The sequence below is a fragment of the Falco biarmicus genome, chromosome Z (assembly GCF_023638135.1).
Source record: "Falco biarmicus isolate bFalBia1 chromosome Z, bFalBia1.pri, whole genome shotgun sequence".
NCBI classification, from domain to species: Eukaryota; Metazoa; Chordata; class Aves; order Falconiformes; family Falconidae; genus Falco; species Falco biarmicus.
In genome coordinates, this window is record NC_079311.1 from 7,135,974 (window position 1) to 7,151,768 (window position 15,795).

The 15,795-nt window shown below is 35.9% G+C and overlaps 1 protein-coding gene across 2 annotated transcripts in view; it reads right to left on the reverse strand.

Moving 5' to 3' along the window:
- The window catches only part of FAM172A (family with sequence similarity 172 member A), a 270,150-nt gene that overhangs the window by 195,267 nt on the left and 59,088 nt on the right, over positions 1-15,795 (reverse strand). For both annotated transcript variants that reach the window (XM_056323941.1, XM_056323942.1), the window contains one exon: positions 13,540-13,731. In XM_056323941.1, the coding sequence (XP_056179916.1) occupies positions 13,540-13,731 (192 nt within the window). The remainder of the gene's footprint in view (positions 1-13,539; positions 13,732-15,795) is intronic.

The following is a 15,795-nucleotide window of genomic DNA, read 5'->3' on the forward strand; positions in this document are numbered from 1 at the left end:
AGTAAGTATGTTTCAATGTCACTATTAGCATAAATGTCTTATGACCATATCTCAGAACATTAAAAGAAAGTCAAGACATTTGCAAAATTGATAATTGCTGTCTTCTCTTTAAATTTTCGTTTTTTATGTGGACATACTGCATTAAAAACCCTCAGACTTATGAGTCCTATCTCAACAAATATAGATGCTGAATGTCACCACAGTAAATACCTCAACCATTTTGACACTGATCCAGTACTCTGCTATATAGGAGAAGCAGACAGATTTCATTTAACTGAGCACATGGTGCAGCAAACACATTTCTCCAGGTTCTATATAGTTTTTATAAGACTATGTCAACTGTCATTCTTATTAATCTTCTGCTTTTAGAGAATTATTATCTATCCCTAACAAGTTGCTTACTTAAAAAGTCTTTCAATAAGGATGTCCAGAGGAAATAAATCACACAACAGCTACATCAAATTAAATCACAATGCAAGTCAACCTGTATGACATCTGAAATACTACTGAGGAATAGTCAGTACAACTTATTTCTAGTATGTTGTAAATTACTGGGTTCAAAGAGAACACTAACCCGAAACAGTACTTTTTCAGTGCTGTAGAATACAATAAGCATTTCCAAAAAAAGAAAACTCATGTGCAGCTTCCAAACCCAAAAGATGTAAGAAATAAACTACAATTTTCCCTAAATGCCACACATTTTATTTTAATATCTATACAATTGAAAATAACAAGCAACTAGACAATTAAGGTGCATCACTCTTTCTCTACATACACACGTATATACTTCCATACATGCACACAGAGGCACTTCAGAAAGCAACTGTTTTAATTTAAAAAATGTAAAGTAGAGGGAAGAAAGAATGAAAAATAAGTATTTGGCTAGCTGTAAATGTAAAGTGATCACACCATAAAACTACTACTACGAGAAAGTAGAAAAAGGTAAAATACTACTGTTGGCTAAGTTCTTAATTAACCTCTTGAAGAGGAACACAAGGACTTGAGAGAGCAGAATAATGTTTTCAAAATATTAATTACATGCAATTGGTAACAAGTCAAAGTAACAAATACTTATTCTGATTGTCTTTGGTGCTTAAGGATTATTTTATATTTGAGCTCTTGTGAAATCCTACATAACCTCCCCACCCAAATTCGATACAAGGCTAGAATGGAGACCTCCATTTCCAGCAGAAAAACATAAAATGTTTCTTTTTATCTGAGAAGGGAGCTATTCCAGCAGTCCAGTCACACTCTTACACATACTTCTTATTTAAAACTTCCTCTACTCTCCTGTCTGCACACCTGCATGAAACTACATTTAGAAAAATAAATTAAACGTACAGAAAACCTCACATGACACCACAGGTAGAGAAAGTGAAGACAGGGTATGGAGTGCGGGAGGGGACAATTAATCTGAATGAAAAACAGCTGAACATTGTTATTTTAAGAAAGAGTCTGTTTCAAAATAAGGCAATAAGATGAAAATACTGATCTAACACAGTGAATACAAATACAAAGTATGAAGAATGTCAACATCAATAAAAAAGATCAAATTAATGACACTCTTGACACTGCTTACATAATAAAAGCCAGTAAATGGTTGATTCAACAAGAGGTATGAATTAATAAATGGTATTTTGACCAGCTGTTAGTAATAACTGCTTTCAGTATTTGTTTGACAATAACAACACTGTATCATTAAAATGAAATTCCAGAATCACTTATTTTTAACATCAGCAGGTATCAGCTGAATATTAGCACTCAAGGCAGTTCCACATTCAATATAAATATCATTGTTCATGAACCAGGGCTGTCAAGTCTCGAAAATCCTGTATCTGATCTCAACCGTGCGTGATGTGGAAGGTGCATATTCCACATGAGTAGCTTCTGTATTTCATGGAAAAGCCTCTTGTTATCAGCATTCAGGAACTCATTCCAGAAGACTCAATCATATTACTCCCAATGCTGGAGGAAGAGTTGGGATTCAAAACACAGGCTCAGTTACCGAGGGTCAGCACAAACTCAATCACCTGTGCACTGAAGCACCATGAACATTTTCTGCCTATATTTTTCAAATTATTTTTAGACCAAAAAGAAAATTTATCTATCGGCTAAGTATATGTGCTCTTAACAAAAACTTAAAATGGCAGTTAGTAATGTCTAGGAAACAAACTTTAAAATAAATGATAATATTTAATACCTTCACATTTCTAAGGATTCCTATTCATCAGAAGCAAGCAACAGTGTAAGACCATAGCACTATTAAGTACAACTCTCTTTCACAGCTAAAAGAGCAATTAAAATTAATCACTAAAAAAAACCAAACCACCAAAACAACAAAATTAAGTTGTTTTCCCTCATGTATCAGCAATTATTTACACCCAAGCTTCATTATCTGTTCTACCCTCCAAAGCAGTCTGAAGTCTCGCTGCCTTTGGCATAATAAGAGATGGAGGCTGCACGCAGCACACAATATAGCAGGTTAAGCTATCTGTGCCTATCTCCCTCTTTCCTAGGAGGATTAGCGCTGCAATATGGTATAACAAATGGTTGTGAATAAGCAAGATGGTACACCTGGACTTCCCCAAAAATAATCATCTGACTGAATAGCCTCAGAACAGGTCTACTCTTTAAATGTTGCCAAGGTGAAAGGAACGTAAATTCATTAACTCCAGAATTAAAAAAAAAATAAATAAAAAAATTCACCTATATTATGGCATGTTAAAAAAATTCTTAATATTTTCTAAGTTTAAAAAAAAGTTAACATATATTCTCACTGTTCTGTTTTTCTCTAAAGAAATCACTGAAAATGGAACAATTCAATTTTCCTCACTATCAGTATCACCCTATTACATGTACTTTCACTGTTTAATTCTGCATAGAAGCAATTTCTTTTTTTTAATAAACACACCCTATGCAAGTCTTCTCCAAAGGGAACACAAAGCGAATTGCCTGGGATGGGTGACAATAAAAAAAGCAACACCATTTATTAATTTTGTATAAGTAATCTGCCACCCTAGAGATTCCTTGGAGGGGAAGAACATGTCTGAATTTCACCATACAGTGCCACAGGCACAAAGTGAGAGAAACTAAACAAGCACATCCTGAAGGGAGAGAAAATGCCTGCAGCAGCAAATGACCTACTACATACCTCACACTCAGATTTTTTGATGTTATAATTTGTTAATTTCAGGGAAAAAAAGAAAATTACCCACAGTTTTAGTTTGTTCTAGCAGAAATATTAAACTTTTTAAAGTTTTTGATCAAAAGCAACATACATCGTTCAAAAGATCTGTGTATTTTCAAAAGATTACAATCCTGAGTAGATCTGTATGACAAAGTCTTTGCTGTATCCATTTCCTTATTACCTGGAGCAGCAATGTGCATTATTAGAACAGTACTAAACTATTTAAGGATGAAGCGTATCAATTTTTTATTTGAATTCCTATGCATTAAAGTTAGTATTTTCTGGCTCAATGCACAGTAAGCAAAGGATAATTTTATTCAAATATGCATTTCATGGTATGAATAAGGAAGTGTTCATCTCCCCACTGAATTGTTAAGTCTTTTAAGTAATGATTCATTTGAAAAATCAACAGGGTACTGGCAATTTAGTGTAATATTAAATATATACACATACCATACCTATACTGACACACATGTAATATTGTTTCTATTTATATTTATCATAAAGAATACCATTTACACATTATAATGCATTAAGATAAGTTAGGTGACAGTTTAACCATCTGGACATATAATAAATAAGACAAAAGAGAATTTTAGTATTTTTAAATAAGCATTACATATTTTTCAGTGTGTTACCTTCTTTAAAGGATACAAAAAACCATGTATGCATATTTCTTGCTCCTGAATTAATACGCTCATGAATGATTAGAACAAAAGTGTTGCCTACTGATTTTCTTTTTGTAAAGCAGAATGAAACTAATGACTTAAGATTAATATGTCAACTAATGAACAATTAGCAGGTCACCCCAGCCCATATGAAAGCAATATAATAAGTTAAGATTATCCTTTGAAAATTAATTTTTTTGAGGAATTAAAAAAAAAAAAAAGGTTTGCGTGCATAGTGCTGGAGCGTGTCCAGGGACGGGCAGGGGGCTGGGGCAGGGGCTGGGGCACCAGGCCTGGGGGGGCGGCTGGGGGGCTGGGGGGGGCAGCCTGGGCAGGAGGGGGCTCAGGGGGGACCTGGTCGCTCCCTACAGCTGCCTGGCAGGGGCTGCGGGCAGCGGGGGTCGGGCGCTGCTCCCGGAGAACAAGCGACAGGGCGAGAGGAAACGGCCCCAAGCTGCACGGGGGGGTTAGCTCGGGTAGTGGGGAAAGTTTCTTCACAGAAAGGGTGGTCAGGCATCAGCACAGGCTGCCCGGGGAGGCGGTGGAGTCACCGTCCCTGGCAGTGTTTAAAAGACCTGTAGATGTGACACTTAGGGACATGGTTTAGTGGTGGGCTTGGCAGTGCTGGGTTAATGGTTGAAGATCTTAAAGGTCTTTTCCAACCTAAACAATTCTGAGATTCTACTTAGCATGGTACCACTCTCAAAAATCTGTATTGATATAAACATTGTGAAGATCACCCCAACAGAAAAAGTCACCCCAAAACCTATGAAATTATTTTAAAACCTTTGCTCCATGATCATACTTACAAGTATATTTATGATGCATACTTGTAAGATAAGCATATAGTTAATCAACACACACACACAAAACCCAATCAGCAAAGTTTCCATCCTAAATTGTATCATCCTGTGAAGGCACGGGGGTGTTGTGTGAGCTGAGATGCAGCCCTACTGCAACTTTACTGGACCATCCCACCTTGAAATGTGAGATACAACTGCTCTACACCTGAAATATAGTTACACCTATGCACTGCTCTCAAATAAGTAACAACAAAGCTAGCGTACTTCCACAAACCCAAATTCTCTGAATCAAACCAATACTGGATTACAACTTTATTTTCCTCTAAACAGGATTCTTACAGAGTGGCCTGTACAGAGTAACATCCAAGTCACAAGTAACTACTGTATTTACCCATTTCTCTTAAAATGCTATGTGTATCACAAATTTAAAATAAACAATATATTGAAGACCCATACCACAACAGAAAGAGCCTCATCACAATTTCTGAGCAATTAAAAAGGTCACAGTTCCACAGCCAACCTGCCACCGGCAGATCCTCAAAACTTCTTCACACAGTAATAGTAGTACGCTGCTGAATTGAGACTAGTCAATATTTTCTTGCTGTATGTTTTGTGAAAACTCTGCATGTGGAATATTCCCTACCAAATAAACTCATCTGTTCCGGTGGTACAGATCTCACTTCAATATACCTATTAGAAAACAGAATAGAATGCTGTACTTCTGATAAACATTGATTTAGCAAATTACGTATTTGCTAAAGTCTTCTTCAGTTACTGTCCAGAGTGCTGTCAGTGATTTTACTTTCCTTTAAGAAAAATGAAAAGTGCAAATAAGTAAATAATTAAGGAAGGGTAACGAATCTTTAATTCCAAAGCCATTCATGCATTATTTATCAATATATTGTATGGTGTGAATATACTACATTGTGTATTGAAAGCACCATTTTTAGTCAGGTTTTGCCTTTCAAAACAGCTGCTTTAACAAAAAATGATGATACAAAAACAGTCAGGAATTTTTTTTCTCATGAAACCTGAAATTCTGAAACATAATTAATGTAAAGTGAGATGAATTTAATTTCATAGTAAAACTGTTCATCTCTATAGAAATCAATGACCCTATGTACTGGATGTTCATTTAATCCTATTTAAATCTGATTTTTTAAATGAGTTAACATATATTATGTTTTAAGCTTATTTAGTAAGGTTCAAAGTTGCAGATGTTTTCTGTTAGCTAAAATGACTGTTTGCAGAATAAGTGTATGGGTAGGAAAAGAGAAAGCCAGCAAATCTAAAGTTACTTTTTTATGTAGAGTTTAATCTCAGTTCTCACAACCATCAGACTACTCAGACAGTAACACACTACAGAATTCATGCACTGCCTTAAGTAGATGACACTATTTCTGAAGCAGACTGATTCTGTAATACTGCACACATTTAAACAAAAGCTCACAGTTTAAAAAACAAAAGGGATGGAAAATACAATAGAAGCGCAAACCTGACCTATCTCTAATCTTTTCTTTTCAATCCTAGGCTACTCAAGAATCTTCAACTAATTATTCCATTTTATTGATGGCGTTTTTCCCAAGGGAAGTTATTTAAAAAGTTTAACCCCTGAGCAAGTCATGGCTTCTCCTGCCTTTGAAAGTGTCAAGTGCATTGATTATAACTGCAGGAAGTGTTACCTTCTACCCAGAGAATCTCACCCTGCACAATCTTAAACACTGTCTCTCTCCCAAAACGGCTTTGATTCAGCAATTCAGACCGCTTCAGCTGATATTAAAGGCAGAAGCACCACAGAAAAGGGATCAGCAGTTAAAACGAAATACAAAGAGGAAAAAAAAAACCAGATCTTGGATATAGTACCACAAAGCTTGAGAGAAAAGCAGATTTGAAAAAGACATCAGAGTGACTAAAAAAAGAACAACATGACAGAAATTAAACAAGATTTTTATGTTCGCCTTCTATGCATTTAAACTCATCTCAACCTCTATTGAAATTCCGATCATACCCAAACCCCAAGGCTTTTGACATACTTTCAAAAATCCACACCCCCTCTTACTCTTTTCTAAGTCTCCAGAGTCACTGTTAGGTATCCAACAAGTTGAGCAGGGGGGTGGGGGTGGGGGGTGGAAGGAAAATCCTTATATGCATATGATAAAAAGGCCATTTATACTCATATTAAACTTTGCTTCTTAAATGATCGTGATTATTTTAAATATTCAGTGTGTGTTCTTAACCCCGTACTCAGCCAGTGAAAACAATGCTCAAACGGTTTGGGAGGAAAAAAAAGAGATTTCCAAGCCACATCTACCCAAGTATCTTGAACAGTGATTTTCTTAGGTCGGTGACAAAGAGTAAACTAACTCAAGGTGCTACAGGGTTCTAAAATATCACGACCAACAGAATAAAGGAAGACAAAGCAATCTGTAAATATCTCTACATTATCAAATCAACGTGGCACAGAAAACCCTAAGAAAGTAATGCACGCAATTAATACAAAAGCGGTAACACGTCTCTTGGAAAGGATGCACTAAATTCCAAAGGGTAATTGGATTTTCAGAACTGCAAGTGGGTTTTTTTCCAGTTCAGTCATGACAGGGCCAGAAGGTAATGATACATCTGCCATGATGCAACAAGCAGACCTGTCTTCTGTCAAGAGTTGAAATCATAAAGGAATAAGCTGTCGTTAGCAACCTCTCTCCAAACAGTAGAGCTGTCATCTCATTGTTTTCCTTTGCTGGCATGGGGGCTGGTGTGGGCTTATATACCCTGTCAGTTCAACATTACTCTGAGCTTTTAACCTTTCCTTGAATTTCTGACTTAGTAATTATTAACTCCTATACAGGTTACTATGTATTATTATTATGCATTCTGTGATCAATTCATATTGCCCTCAACAAACTGTGTGACTTTTCCTTCTATTTGCCTGGTGATCAGTATTTCAAATCAGTATTTGAGAGATTATCAATTCCCCATGAAATGTTTTAGAAGGAATTAAATAAATTGGTTTTTAAATTTATTACTACTACTCTTCAGAGTATGGTGTATTTTATGCCAATAATATGTGAAAAAATTCTTTAGTAATACATTTTAATTTGTGTTTGTATTTTTAGAAAGATCTCAAAAGATCATCCAATCAGCTATGCAACCTAAGTTTGCTTAATATTGTCCCCACAAAAGTAGACTTCTAAATACAAGTTTTCTCCACTAAGAAGTAGTTTATAAGCAATGTTTGATCTAACAGAATGAGTAAAACAAATACATATACTGAAGTCAGAAAATTAATATTTGAAAGAAAACAACATAGCACCCCACTGTCCATTTTAGTGAAATTTTACTTTGAGTAATACATTAGAATGCCCAAATAAGACTATGATTACTCTGTCCCTAAAACTGACTGTTAATAAATAAATGAAGCATTTTAGCAACTTTCTGCAGTAATATACTTAGGAGACATAAAAGATACATAAATACTAGTATTCTGCAGAGGAACTGTAATTGCAGTCCGTGTCAGCTCTGCTTGGGTTTTTTGTTTGTTTGTTTGTTTGTTTTCCAGGAAGTGTCAGTTGCTCACCTTACTGAAATTATGTTAAGCAATCATAAACTGTAAGACAAAATTTTAAATCTTAGGTTCCAACAATATGACCACTAGAATGAAAAGGATGCTGTCTAACAAGATATTCTATGCTAAACAGCGAGATAAAAAGTTTTTCAGCAAGGATTCTTGTTAGTGTAGCTTAAACAAAGCATATCTTCTTGACAAAAATGTGTAAATAATGACCTTTGAAACTGGCTGGTTTTTACAAAATGGAGAGATTGAAATGTGTTATCATACCAGTTACTAACCAGTAAAGCTGCTAAATCACATAAAATCTATGTCGAGTATGTTTACTACTGTTACACTGAATGACCCCATTCCATTCAACTGAGTCACAAAACTAATGATATCTTACTGCATGCTGAAGTAAGCGCCCTCAGCAAGTCTCAGTAAAGACTGCCAACCTGATCAGTATGAGTGAATAAACCCAATATTCTGACCAAAAATTATTCTTAAAAACAGGAATTGTTAAGAAAATGCAGTAAGAAGAGTAGAATAAACACAAGAAAAAACTGAAGCCAAAAATCATGTTTTATAAGCCACTAAAGAAAGATTTCCGCAGCTGATGACCATCTCATACAAACCTTCTTTTCATTTGTTCATGGAAACGTCAGATTTTTGGGTGCTGCTGCATTTCTTCTGAAAAACTCATCCAGGTTCTTTGAAGAAGCTGTTTCTCTGCTGCTATTAACCCTATGTCAAGTACTAATACTCCTTTAAGTAACAATAAAAATATCTAAGCTATCTTAGAGTGCACTGAATTAGAAACCAGGCAATGAGTCTTGGATGGTTTTAAAAAAATTAATAATAGTTTTTAAATAAAAATCAAATTACTGACAGTTGGTGTGGTTGAATTTTATTAGCATCCTTGGGACCACAGCTATCTTAGGTAACAAATGTGCTGAAATCCTAAAGATGCAGAAAACAACAATTTCGTTGTGCTTGTGCTGATGTCCTCTTCACACCTGGGAGGAAAGGTATCAAAGAGAAAAGCACTCCAAAATTCTTCCCCATGTCCAAATGTGGGTAAGCTGAGGTCCCATTTCCCCAGGAACAAACTACCTCCGTAAGAAGACCACTTTCCACTTCCCCTTGCCTAACACTCAGGAGACTTTAAAGCCCTGAATCTGCTTCTCCAACCCCTACAGAAGGAACGCTATTGCAGGAAGCAGTCGCCAACTTTTGCACCCCTCCATGCCTGTTCCTCCATATCACTGGTATCATGAAGACATGTCCCAACCCAACCTCTTGGTGACCATCCACACTGTAACCACTCGGCAATGTACCAGGGAAGCATACCTCCTCATAACCTCCTCCTCCTAAGGAGCCCACTGACCAAGGTCACCATAGGGAACACAGGAGCCCCTGAAGTACCTAAATCAAACCAGGAATGAAAATCCTTAATTCTTGATGCCCCAAGTAACTGCCCTCACCACAGAATTAAAGAATTTACCTCTGTCTTTGACCATCTCCTCCTGGAGCTGCTTCCATCACTGCCATCTGAGAGGTGCCTGACTCTATGGACAGTCAATGAGGAATTTACACAAAACGCAGAAGAGACGAGATCAAAATTCCTCTTCTAATTTACATGCATGTATTTATAAAAATGTGGAATAGCTTCTGTGTGGGATTATCATTATAAACGGAAAAGTCCCTTATTCCCAGGGGAGGGACTTGAACTTCAGTCTCTCACATGTCTGATGACTGCTGCTGTCAAAAATCACTATTTCCCACTGCAGAAAGTTTCAGTAGAAAACTCCAGTTTCAACAAAACAACAAACCTATGCAGTATTTATTTCATACCACATTTATAGGAAACTGCCACCTCCTTTTGTTTTAAATATCTTTATAATATGGTGGTTTTTTTATTGTAATTAAGCTTTTGATACAGTCTTACTGCTTTATATGATCACATTTGCCTTTTTCATACTTGTTTTTCTAAAGTAGGTCTTTTCCTACCGTGTTTTAACGTATTTACACATATCTGTCTCTCACATTGTACACACTTTTCTCCCTCCTCCTTTTCCTACAATCTGTTCTCTATCTAGTTGCTTGTTTGTTCTCCCCTTTTTATATTTCAAAATCTCTTTTACACTATCAAGTTTGAATTTCTGAACTAACATAATCTTACCTCCTCATATAAAAGCTTGTAACTAGTCCAAATACCTATTATGCAAAAGATTGAATCTACACAACAGAGGTTGATACAGAAGATGGAAGGAGCAGCATTACCCACAGGAACCACCCAGATGAAAAGAAAAAACACATTTCTAGCTGCTCAAATTCCCACCAAGATATTTCTCCTTGGATCTTTTCTTTCCAATGTGTGTCAGCCCCAAGCCACTAGAAGCATAACAAATTTTAAGTCTTTACGTTGTTTTCTTATTCCACACATGCTTAAAGAGAAAAGTTTTATTTTTTTTCCTTGAAAGTATTGTACCAGAGAGAAACACTTTCCTTTTTTCCCTTAACTTCCTGGTTAGGAGAGCGGTATCAGTTCACCCTGCTCAATCCACTGCTCACTGGTAACTCCCGTTCTGCACTCCTGTTTTCAGTTTTTCCAAGAAATGAACTGAAACTTGCTTGTGGTAATCTCCTCAATCTTCACAGAGAAAAGCAGTGCAGAAGAAGATGCAGTTTTGACCCACCTAGAGGGTTTTGCTTGTCTGTCTGTTTGGTTTTGTTTTAAGGAAAGTAGAGGTAATATTTCTGAACTAGTTTCTGCACAAAAGACATTTAAGAACTACTTTTGCAATTTTTTTTTTTTTTAAATGAAAACCTTGTCTCCGGCAAATGTTTTAAGCTGCCTGCATATGTTTCACACCCACAACAGATCAGTGGAATTTTCAAATCCTAGAGACTACTATCCAGCTCAAATTGACATAGTCTATCAGAAAAAAAAAAATATCCATGTTCTCCTGTCATCAGCACTGTAATCTTATACTTTGATAAGGTCTGCTGGTTTCATTCAAGACCTCTTCTTAGAAGAAACACTGGAAGACCAAGGCAAATAATTCCTTACTTCAAACTGGCAACGTTGCATGAGGAGTTATCACAATTTTCATTCAGGCCATTTACTGTCTAGGCCAGTTACTTTCATTTCATAAGAGACAGAAGTGCGTAAATCTACTAGAGGACTGAACACCAGAAAATGATGCATCATCATCATCATCATCATTATTATTATTATTATTACCATTATTATTATTATTATTATTATTTAAAATTGGAGTCCTTATACTCACTCTACTAAAACCCCACCCTACCATAATTTCCTGCATTTGGAAGAGTAATTTATACAATCTGTGGGTGAAGTAGGCATGGAACCAGCATGTAACTATCTGTATTCTCCTTTTAGTCATAACATAATGATTCCAAATACCTTCAGTGGGGTTTGCCTTCCATAAAATATTGCTTTATCTAACCAGATATACATCCAATTCCCCTACAGTGAGTACAGGATACAAAAAATAGCAACATATTTAATATAATACAATTGAATATGATCTAATCTTCATTTTGCATGAAAAAAACCATTGCAAATAGTATGTGTTCTAAACACGTAGTGCATTTACCAGAATTTTAAGATGCACAAAAAGGGAAAGGGCATTTTACTCTGGGTGAAATTACTCAACTAAAGAGAACTCTGAATTTAAAAACCATGATAAGAAAGAAGGAAGTCAAAAGATAAGAGCACAAAGTCTGATGTCCCAATGTGATGGAATGATTACATTCTTTAAAAAATATATTCTCTTATCAAATGCTTTGGGTTTTTTCCCATGTTTTTTTAAAGCAGCATTCAAAATGCAGAAATACATAACCTGTTTTTAAGTATAATAACCATTTGAGGGAACAGAGGTCTGGTCTCTGTCAAGCTGGCACAATGATTGCATAATTAAACAAAAATAACAAAACAGGAAAAAGATCTGTAACTCTTCTCTACTAAAAATAGTCTCTTAAAGATTATCTCTTAATTTAGGGATAGCACCCTAGCTTTCAGTACTCAGCCTCTCATGTCAGCCAAGACAGTAGCATCTCTAGGAAAGAACAAAAATGCAGGCATGTAAGCCCTGCTATGAAAATTTAAGTAGCTACAGCTCTTTGGGTTTCTTCGGAAAGGTTTTGGAACTTGAGCTCTAGAAATTAACCTCCTACGCTGGACCCACCATACACATATATTACATTCAAAAATCCTAAAGCACTTCTTGTTCTATCTCCGAGCCTTGATTTAAAATGAACAACAACTTCATGTTAGAAGGCAAGCATCACTTTTCTCAAGACTAGGTTCCTTCTTCCACACACAAAGAGTAGTCTGGTGCTTTCTCAGTGAATTATACAAAACAAAGTAACTTAATAGCCTAACATTTTAATATGTTTTCCTTCTCTGCTTTACTAAAAAAAAAAAGAAAACGTTTGAACAGAACCATTTTCTATACTGAATACTTCACAGCCAACTGCAAAAAATGAAACTTCTTTTAGCAGATCATGTAACAATCACAGTGACAACACTGATATTCAGAGTAGAACATTAGCTGAACTTGGTAAATATAATAGAAATGGTGAGTCTTAAATAGGCTTTTCTAATGTTTACTACAAGAAGCAGTTAGGTAAGCAGAAAGCAAGAGATTAATTACACCTACAAAGTTCCAGCGTTAAAAACATTACACAAATTGTGCATTGTCTCTCACATAGATGTAAATGTAACAAAATAGTGTCCATAAAATGTAAATGTTTTTTACTGCCAAGTATTGATAGGTGAATCAGAATGAATCAGTATTCAGTGCAAAACTGAAAAAGACTGTGCCTCTAATAAATTCAGTACAAGCCTAGCAAAAAAGCCTGCTGTTACTATGAAAGCTCATGTTATCATGAGATTACAACAGACGTTGAGTGAGAATACGTACAAATTTAATGAAATGTAAAAGAAAACACTTCAAATCATAACAAATTTCTGTAGTGCCTTCTATTGCATCTCATCGCCTGCTAAGGGCTCTTGTCACGTTAGCTGCCATATTAAACTACATGGCAGTGCTGCCACAACAACATGACATAAAACTAATTTTTTTTTTACTATAAGGAAGAAACTTGGTTCCATTAGAAAAAAGTTTGGGGGTGGGGTGGGGTGTGCGCGGAAAGCAAGTATTCCCACCATAAATAAAATACAGGGAAATACTGAAGAGTGAATAACAAATTAAAACTGCAGATTCACAGCTCTTCATACACTAGCGCACACACACACATGCATACGCACACACAGCCACACATATATGCACTGTCACTTACCTCAATAGCTCTCTTTATATATGGTATCTGCGTGCCGCTGTCCAGATCTTCGTTAATTATAAGTCTCCTAGCCCACTGACCTGCTCTGACAACACCATTGCCATGAATTAGGACCAACAACTTGTCAGGATTTGTTAATGCATCTTCACTCATAAAGATAAAGCTCTTTGGTTCACTCTCAGTTGCATCAACCTGCAATTACAGACAACATGCACATGTATGCATCCATAAATTTTTTTAAAAGAACATCTGTAGTTATAAAGTTAGGCTCCACATTGATATAAACACTTTCACCATTTAACAACTATTTGTATGAACGTTGTAAGGACTAATATGTGCCCAGTACTAAATAAATGTAAAACTTAAGCTGGTATCTGTGCAATGTAATACTGAAATGTAAAAACACACCACAGTTTAAAACAGTAAACCAAGGGATTTTTAAATTAAAAAAAAGGGGTAAAAAGTATGCTAAAGCTTTGAAACATCAGCTGTTTACAGAAATTTACTGGCAAACAAGAAAGTCTATAAAAGAACAATGTGGGGCAGGCGGAGAATCAAGTAATTTGTCACCTCTGATATGCCTGAAGCAACAATAAAATTCTTACATAATATGAAAAAAATCCTGGAGAGTTCCATCTCAGCCACTTCAACATAAATACCCAATAAGCCATGTAGGAACCAGCATTGTAAATTTCTCTTATTATAAATTTAATAGGATCGGTCTAATAAAAATATAGAAACCCAATTTGGGTCTAAATAATAGGTTCATTAAGAGTCCTGCATCTGGGTCAACGCTAAGTTACTCTGCTGTAGGAACAGACCCACAACCAGCTTTGCTCTCTAGAGCAGGGACAGAACCTGGAATTAGCCTATGGTTTACTGGGTATCAAAGTGGCACTTTTTGTTCCATAAAAACATATGTTCTATGAAAGAGGTCTACGCTTGGTTTAGCAACCCTGGCTCAAGGTAAAAGAACTGTGCTGGTGTAAACACCATGAGAGCAGAAAAAAAGGTCATGCCTACTCATTCTTTCCTTTCTACCATACAGATACATAGAAAAGGACAAACAGAGCAAGCACATCTCCCCGTCCTACGGTACTCCACACCCCATGACCTTCAGGAAAAATCAGTTCAGCATGGATCTCCCTATTTTTTTTAATGCAAATCCTACCAAATATTTTTTTTATGAAGTCAATGAGGCTGCTTGAACAAAAGGAATTGCTGACTGGAAAAACAGCCACATCTCTCTTCAGCATCTGCCATAGCACTTAAGACTTTATTCCATGCTCCAAACTGATGTAACTTCTCATGTGCCATAGCTTGCACTTTCTGCATTGGGAAACATACTTATATTCTTCCACACTCTGTGCAAAAATAGGAAACATGGTAAAAAAAAAAAAGTTGAGAAGAGTTTGGAATGTAAGTACAACAGGCACCATTCTGGGGCTGCGGTCAGATCGTGTGGCTGCTTCTGAAGCGGCACACCTTAACATGTAACATGGCTTAGGTAAAAAGCCATACAACACAACCTCAGACAGTACTTGGCAAGATGCAATTGACTTTTGCAAGTAAACTGAATACTTATGATACTGTAATTAAGAAAAAAAACATTGTGAATTTGTATTTCAGACAAAGACATAACTTACCTGTATGTTTTACTATTTATAACTAATTTTTTGTTTAGTATTTAGGAAATACTGGCACTTAATAATCATATGTTCTACATGTACTATAAGATATAAGCAGGTCACACCTCTGGAAGTACATTAATTGAAAAAAGTTAAAATCATCTACCAAGATCATGAAAAATAACTCTTGATCCTCTTCCTCAAATTTATCACATTTAGAAGCTTTCCTTCTCGCTAATTCATCTTCAGACAGTAGTAATTCATTAGATCAAGCTTTCACTAAAGAATGCACATAAAGGTCACTCTGCACAACCTTACTTTATTGACAAATCAGCGTAGAATAACATTTAATGCTAGACACACTGAGTCTGCATAAAGTAATTTGTATTTATTAGCCACCTTCTCTTCTGGACCTACTCATAAACACTTACTTCTGATCCTTTATTTAAACAGAAATTGAATAAATACAGTAACATCCTGAACTTCAATTAGTTCAATTTAAAAATTCAGCATTGTTATTCAGAGGCAATAACAATCTTCCAATAATCTGCAGCTAGGAATGTCGAAAGAATCTAAATTCTGCTGATAACTTGCGCTTTAAAAGTACTGTTTGAAGCTTAATTTTCCT